The 7,842-nt window shown below is 43.3% G+C and overlaps 1 protein-coding gene across 2 annotated transcripts; it reads right to left on the bottom strand.

Annotated features, from left to right (window-relative positions):
* Positions 1 to 1,210: 1,210 nt before the first annotated feature.
* DPH3 (diphthamide biosynthesis 3) lies at positions 1,211 to 3,989 on the bottom strand. Of its 2 annotated transcripts, XM_079705095.1 has the most exons (3): positions 3,830 to 3,989; positions 3,243 to 3,317; positions 1,211 to 1,495 (listed from the first exon to the last, which is right to left on the bottom strand). In XM_079705095.1, the coding sequence occupies exons 1-3, from the start codon at positions 3,935 to 3,937 to the stop codon at positions 1,430 to 1,432; spliced, it is 249 nt and encodes an 82-aa protein (XP_079561221.1). In that variant the 5' UTR covers positions 3,938 to 3,989; the 3' UTR covers positions 1,211 to 1,429. The 2 variants fall into 2 exon arrangements, with proteins under 2 accessions (XP_079561221.1, XP_079561222.1); XM_079705096.1 differs by lacking the exon at positions 3,243 to 3,317.
* Positions 3,990 to 7,842: the final 3,853 nt, after the last annotated feature.

The following is a 7,842-nucleotide window of genomic DNA, read 5'->3' as shown; positions in this document are numbered from 1 at the left end:
CTGTTTTAATTTAAACCCCCAGTGAGTGGGCTGCACATTTATCAGTTAGTAATAAAATGCTCACATGCTGGCAAGCTATTTTTCTCTCTAATTGCAGAAGTCATTTACAGAGCAACCCACCAGACATAGGTGAGTTTAACTTTATGTACACACAGCAGAGGTGTGTATATAAAGGGAATTTTGGAATTTCAGTGCAAGTGGTTCTATTTCTTGCTATTCTCAGGGCTGTAGCAAAGGAAGACCGATAGCCTATCTTTGTATGTTTCTTTTTCTCCAGGGCAAGAGTGAATGTCTGATGTGGTTGCAGCTTATAGAGGCTTATTAGATGTGCCCTCAGGGGCATATTTAATTGGAACAGGCATCTCATTTTTAAGTTCCTCCTCAGCAAATACAAGAGTTGCTGTCGAAGCTTTACCTTTTAGGACTAGTAACTCGATTTGGTGGTAATGCTGAAAGCAGGGCTGCTAGCCATGAAGACTTGACATTAACCCCTACCTAGAGTGAAATTTCGTTAGCCTTATCTAAAAACAAATACACACACAAGAACCCAGATACAGAAATGTTACTTGGTCTGTTCTCACAAAACCACTCAAGCAGTTAATTTACTAAAAGTAGGCATATTTTTCTCCTCTCGTCTGTTACCAATTTCACTTTCTTTGGCTGTTTTTCTTTTTATCTTGTCCTGATTTTCAAGGAACATGCAGAATATTGATAAGGAAATTCTATATTCTTTGACCATATCACTTTTTGACTTTTCTTCTTAACTCACTACCTTTTAACTCTGGAAAAATTGTGAGCCCAGTATATTTTCTCTTTAACACCATGACCAGAACCCAGTGTATGAAGTATAATGGAAATGACATGCTTAACAGAACACAGACATCTGACTCATGGCCAGCTCTTGAAAACTGGCCTGGCCAACTGAAGGTACAGTCCCGACTGACTAAAAGCAACTGATTTCCTTCAGTTTAGAACAGCAGAGCTGATGTCAAACTACAAAGAAAGGGCTGATTTTAATAATCTTAATAACCAAAATAAAAAATAAAATCTCTTTTTAAATTAAAGAATCCTAATGACTTTGAGGTAGATGAAGCTGTTGTCAGATAATGAAGTAATTAGGTGTAAGATATAAAAATAACAAAATTGAGCAAAAGAAAGCACTGATTTGAAATTATCTTCTTTTAAGTTCTGATGGCAAATTAAGAGCCCATCCAATTCAAAGTTCTAGGCACAAAATCCGGGTATGTCATGTGGTGGACTTGCTTCTTCAACTGGAGATGAACTTGGCAGCCGATGGAAAGAATCCACACTTTATGGAACACCAAACTACAAAATGACTGTCGCCATGAAGAAGCCAGTGACTTTGCATTCGATTTTTCCAATTTGGCTCATTCCCCAAAGTTCAGGCTTTGGAATCCTAAAGTCTGCTTCAGCACTTAACTAGCTCTTTGTTGGTGGAAGGGGCCGGGACTGTCTCTCCACACATAAACTGATCCTAAGACAGAACAAGAAATTATATTAATCACGGAGTGTCTGTGTCACAGATGCATCAATGGTAAACTCATTTTGTTACAGAATCAATCCAGCTGTTAATCTAAGTTTTTCCTTTGCTCTATCACTTCATTCTTGTTCAATGAGTCAATGCCAGCACCAGAATCACAATCTTAAAAATGTATCCGTTTTTAGTCCTGAATTCATATTTAATGCACCTTATCTTATAAACAAACATGTCCCTCGTCACTACAGAGCACCCATTTCTCAGAAATCACATTTATAAAACATTTATAAAACAGGCGTTTTAATTTTCTGTATTAATTACTATTTGCACTACTACTTCTCCACTTCAATATTTGGTCACTCAAATACCTGCCCTCTTCAAAGTAATTACTTTTTTCAACTAAAGGGATAGCTCTTTATGTTTCCCAACGTAGATAATGTGCAAATTAGCTATTTTGTAAATGAAGTTTGATCTCTGATGATTTAGCCTGGCTTACGCCGCCAGCCCAGGAAACCTCTGCCTCCCAGGTTACCCCTCATTTCCTGCAGTCTGATCCCCGTAAGGATCAGCCTGTATTCTGTCCCTATCGATCTTTGACTCCTGCCCAGCACCTGGAACCCTCCCACTGTGTTCTTTGGAGTTTATGATCCACCACCAACACGATGCTCCATATTCTTTAAAATGGCCCCGTGCCTTCTTGCTCTAACACGAGGTTCTCAAGGGGTAGCGGGGAGGAGGCGTGGCTTTTGTCTCTGGGGATATCTGTCAATGTGTCGAGACATTCTGGGTTGACATACTGCGGGGTGCTACTGGAATCTAATGGGTAGAGGTCAGGGATGCTGCTAAACAGCCTACAGTAGGTGATCACCCGATTTAAAACTGCAATCTCTTCTCATACCAGCACTCCTGCTCACCCTTACCCTGTTTTCTTTTTGTTCCAGAACACATTTAAATGCAAGAATAAATCAGTAAACCTCTTAAGTGTAGTCTAAATTATAGCCTGCTTATGTCATGAGGCTAAGTGCCTTGTTCCCCCACCCTGCCTATACTCATTTTAGAGTTCTTCCTTAAGAATGTTAAGCTTTGTTATATGACAATTATATCTCAAAAACAACAACAAAAACAAAAAACAAAACCCAGAGAAAAGAATGTTAAGCTTCTTATGATGTTAAGACTCCATTCAAAGTACTGAAAGTACCTCCACTTGGGGTGGAGGTGGGCATTTATTTTGTTTTCTATTGTCAATGTCCTTGGGTGAAAACAGCAGGACAGCTAAAGACTAAAATGAAAATTGTAAAATTGCAACTATGACTTACATCTCAAACAAGATAATGCAGAGTTCAATGTATAAGCCAGGTAAGAGATACTATACAAATGTTCCCTCAAAATAAGTCCAAGAGCTCTAAACAATTTTAATTGCTTATTAAATAAGGGAGGAATAAACACTGTCAATTAAATAATCTTTATAATTATTTTCCTCTATTTAATAAGTAATCATAATATTCACTAGATACAGAACAGTTTTCTTTATTGCCTTCTCTAAAGCTAAAAGAGTTAACCAATTTGAGCTTTTAAAATTTTAATTTACTATACAGCTGCTTATTAATGGTTTTAAAAATTTGTTTTAAAAAACATAGCATCTACCTAACACAAGATTAGAAAACATTCTGCACCTACCTATCACAGGCAGACTACTCTAGGTGCCTGCAACCCACCCCCCACCTTTTAAAATCTGACTCCTTACTTTGTCATAAATCACTTTTATAATGAGAGAGCAGCTAGGGCACGTTGCCACGTCTTCCCCATTCTCCAAATCTTCCTATAACAAAATCGAACACCGCACGGTCAGCATAGTCTTCTCTTGGCGATCTCCTTCTCCCAAACCCTCCCACCTCTGTGGGCAAGCTCCTTTGAGGCTGGCCTCCCCACAAGGCATGTGAGGACCAAAAGCATCTTCCAAGAGAAATGCCAGCCTCACTCTTCCCTGGAAGCGTTCACTTGGGATAAACACCCAGGAGGGTGAGTCAAGGTTCAGTCGCCTCAAAACCCCCGGGAAGACAAAAACACATACCTTCCTCCAAAGGAGTATCCCAGGAAGTGGAAGCTTAAGTTGGGAAGGATGGCGCCATCCACACCCTCCCCTCCCCGCTCCGGCCCGACTAAAGGCCAGAACCAAGTGCCGCCGACAGCGCGGAGTATCAAATTTGGGGGAATTCAGAAACGGATAAAAAAGGGAGTATATAACTATGAGCCGCGTGGATCGGCGGCAGGAACTCGGCAGAGCGAAAGCGCGCCTGCTCCGAGGAGTCGCCGGGCGGGTTCCCGAGTTACCTTGGTGATGCAGAAGTTATCTCCACACGGGCAGGGGTAGAAGTACGTCTCCGAGTCCTCGTCATATTGGAAGTCCTCGATCTCCACCTCGTCGTGAAACACCGCCATCGTTACTGGGGCCAGCAAAGGTCTGTCACCTCCGCCGTCCGACCCAAGCCGGGGCCGGTCCAACTTCTAGGGCGTCGTCGCCGTGCACCTGCGCAGGAATGACCGCTTCCGGCTCAGAGACAATGACGCAACTCAGGGTTTGAGGTCAAACGGGTGACCGGGTAGCGGTCACCATGGAGATGGCGGAGCTAGGGGGCGAAGACAGGGGCGGACGGAAGTGGCTGCTCTGTGGGGTCGCGCCCCGCCCCGCCCATCGGACGGCAGCAACCAATAATATGTGGAGTTCGCTGGCGCGGCTGCTGCGTCACGTGAGGGAACACCGGAAGCTCTCCGGCGCCTGGGGCGGAGCTTGTCCCTACTTTGCGAGGTGAGTTCCAGAGGCGGCGGCGGGCTGGAGGTTCCTTATTGATGGGTTGGTTACCTGCCTCAAGTCCGAGGGCCTTAGAGAGGCCTTAACCAGATCCCGCAGCGGGCGGCGGCCGGCCTAGGTAGCGTCGACCCTGCCCCTCGGCGACGCTGCGGAAAAGCGGGCGCGCTTTTTGAGTCTGAGGTGGCGGCGGGAACTGCTCGGACTCCGGAACGTCCCTCCCTGCCTCCCCGGTGACTGACGAAAAGCTCCCTTGGAATAGTGATTTCACCGAGTGACCGTGAGCTCTGGGCGACGCGTAGCTTGTAGTTCTGGCTGCACTCGGCTATTCAGGTACATCCCCGCCTCTTTCTCACCCTAGATTGTCTTCAAATGCCCTAAATTGTGTTGTCGAAAGGACCAAGCAAGATCTGTTAGCAAGTTGAGTTCTAGTCCCGTGTTTGCCAAGCATGTGTTGATAATATTATATAACTACAATCAGGTGTTTCGCTAAGTATAATTCTTCCATCAACCCTGGGACTTTAGACGTTATTCCATATTATTAATCTTTAAACTGAGATACAGAGAGTAACGTATCTTGACCAAAATCACACACCTAGGTAATGAAGAGCTTGTCTGTCCCCAAGCCTATGAACAAATTACTTAACTTACGTGAACCACAGTTTCTTCTTTGTAAAAGAAATGGCATCAGCATGCAGAGTTACTACCATGAGGCCTTTGTATACCTTAATGGGAAATGCAAATAAAAAGTGATTTGTCTCGAAAGCAGCACTAGTGCCTGTCTTGGTAAAACGGGGTTTCATGGGAGTATTGCTCCATTACTAGGCATTAATTCAAATCTTGGTAGAGAAGAATGCAGTGGGAAAACCACTATTTAGAAGCAGATCTGGGCTCAGAAGATGACCACTGGGAACTAACTCTGGCGGATGGACATTTACATTCTTTGGGCCTTATTTCCTCTTCTGACTGAAAGAGGGTTGGATTAGAGATGATTTACAAGATTCCTTTCAGATCCAACATTCTACTCTTGCGTGGAAATTATGAGTTTTACTTGGTTCAGCAATCACATATATGATATTCAGTTTATATTTATATAATACATATGCATAATATACACATGTACACATCCTTATGCTTATTTATGTACACGTACTCCGACGTTTGCATGAAGTTACCAATTTTGTGCACGCTGAAGTTCCACCTGGTTTAGCCCTTTTAAGGCTTGAAAACCTAAAGGCAGAGGAGTCTTTGGGAGAAAATTTAGAAGTTATGTTAAAGGGATTTGTAGAAGATTATTTCAGAGGCTTCACCAACATTCTATTTTGCCTAATTGGAGATCCACCCAGGAGTTAGGAAACATTTGCTAAACTTGTTGAGGGTTAACTGGGATGGTTCTGCTCTGAGCAAAGGAGAAAGCCCACATAGCTCAGAGCCCACATAGCTCAGAGGCTGCTCCCTGAATCTTTGCAGACACGGATACTTCCCAGGTAGCCTCTTGGAGAGAGGAGGGCAGAGAGTCTCCAGTGTTTATTCTGTAGTCCCAGTGATCATTTTGAGGTTGGGAACTTTCTTTAGTTCTTCTGAGCATAAGTACCTACAAAATAAAGGTGAGCCATTTTTGAATGTACAGAAATGGGTGCAGCAGTCATATTTGGTTCATGGAACTATAAATTGGTAGACCTTTTAGAAAACAGTTTGGATCTATCAAAAACAATTTGCTGGGGAATCTTAAAATCTGAGGTTTGTAATCCTGAAAGTTTCAGCAGTCGTTGGATAATTTTTCTTTATAATTTCCTTGTAATTTTCCAACTTTTCTTTGAGTGTGTATTACCTCAAATGGAAAAAGAAAAATGAATGAACCACTTATTAATAGTAATTGACACTGTGCCAGGCCCTGTACCAAATGGTTTACATGCATCATGTCATGGAAACAGCCCAATGAGGTATAGGTATCATTAATCCCATCTTCAACATTGGGAAACCTGAGCTTTAGGGGCTTAGGTTTAGGAGCTTACCAAAAGGGGCAAAGCTGGTAAGTGACATTAAGCTATGGTGATCACTCAGACCTGTCTGACCCCAGAAACTAGGCTCTAATTACCTTCAGTGCCATCTGTGATATGATGGTGCTTGAAGCAAAGCTAGATTAAACAAACAGCCCTGGCACCCTGTAGACTGCTGAGATTTTCTGCTAGAGCAGTGCTGGTTCCCTTGAGGCCTAGATTTGGGGGTCTCCTTGGCCTTCCATACCACTTTCACCCTGCCGTCTGTTGCCATATCCCTTGTCTGGCCAGAGGTGGTTTCCCATATCGTTCTGCCAGTTTGAGTTCATCCTGTGCTGAGGAAAGTAAAACTGTAGCCAGTCCTGTGAGGCATTATTTTACGCCACCCAGCATTTTTTAATAAAACATCACAATGACTACTAAACTTTACATTTATTCCTAAAAGGGAATAGTCATTTTATAATATAATGAGACATCTTTGGTCTCTGAGAGCATGACAAAAGCAAGTTTATTAGTTGCTATACAGTCATTTGAGATCACAAATTTATGGTTTAAAAATAATTTTTTTTAATTGTAACACTGCTGATTTGGAAAATAACAGTGACCAAAATTCTTAATGTGAGATTGAGTTTAGAACTAGATCATACTTATGTCATAGCAGCTGTTTTTTATGAGTGCTGTTGTAGATCAGGCTAAGGAGTTGTTTATTGGCAGTATCAACCCACTGCCTCACTAGATTGTTGGGCAGGGATAACGTATTTGGGTTGATTTTTAGTGACACTCCTGCTTGCTAGGTATTTCCCCGGACGTTTATTCCTTTCAGCAATCTAGTGAGGTAGTGTTGTCATTCCCATTTATAAATGGGAAGAGGTGACTGGCCTAAGGTCAGAAAGCAGAAAGGAGTCAGATCTGAGCCCAGTTCTGCTGATTCTGAGTCGAGCACTCTGTTATAACTTGTATTCCACTCGGGTCCCCTTACCAAATGCCGGGATCCCTTGTGCTTCCCCACTGGCACCTAGGATTATAAATCAGCAGGTGCCATGCGAGCTCTGTGAGTTTATCTCAGTGCGTTCATGCTCTTTGAGACATTCTTGGTTTTGCTTTCTCCCTCTGCTTGCTCACACCTCATCCCGTCTATCAGCAAGTGATAGGGCTCTAATTCCAAAATCTATTCCATGTTCATCTGCTTCTGTCTGAGTTTTAGCCTATCTACGCTTAGCCTGGTGCCTTCTAGCTGAACTTCCTGCTTCAACTCTTGCCCCTCTGCGCTCTGTTCTTTACAGGGCAGCCTGAGTGATCCTTTAACGTAAATTAGATTACATCCCTCCCCTGGTTTATTTAAACCCTTCAGTTGTTGCCCATCGCCTTCAGAAGCAAGTCCACACCCTTCCTGTGGCCTGCTGTGACCTGGCACGTGGCTCCCTGCTTGACCTCATCTCCTGTCACTGTCCTTGGCTCACTGCTTCCCAGTCACACTGGCTGGGCTTCCTCTACCACACACCAGGCTTGTTTCTGTGATGGGGCCTCGCCCCAGTGCT

Source organism: Hyperoodon ampullatus (assembly GCF_949752795.1).
Source record: "Hyperoodon ampullatus genome assembly, chromosome: 5".
NCBI classification, from domain to species: domain Eukaryota; kingdom Metazoa; phylum Chordata; class Mammalia; order Artiodactyla; family Ziphiidae; genus Hyperoodon; species Hyperoodon ampullatus.
This window is presented reverse-complemented; position numbering and strand designations above follow the sequence as displayed.

Coding starts and splice junctions, on each gene's coding strand:
- DPH3 (XM_079705095.1), bottom strand. CDS start 3,937: ATGGCGGTGTTTCACGACGAGGTGGAGATCGAGGACTTCCAATATGAC. Junction 3,318..3,829: donor ATAACTTCTGCATCACCAAG/GTAACTCGGGAA, acceptor ATTTTGTTATAG/GAAGATTTGGAGAATGGGGA. Junction 1,496..3,242: donor TAAAAGTGATTTATGACAAA/GTAAGGAGTCAG, acceptor GTTCTGTCTTAG/GATCAGTTTATGTGTGGAGA.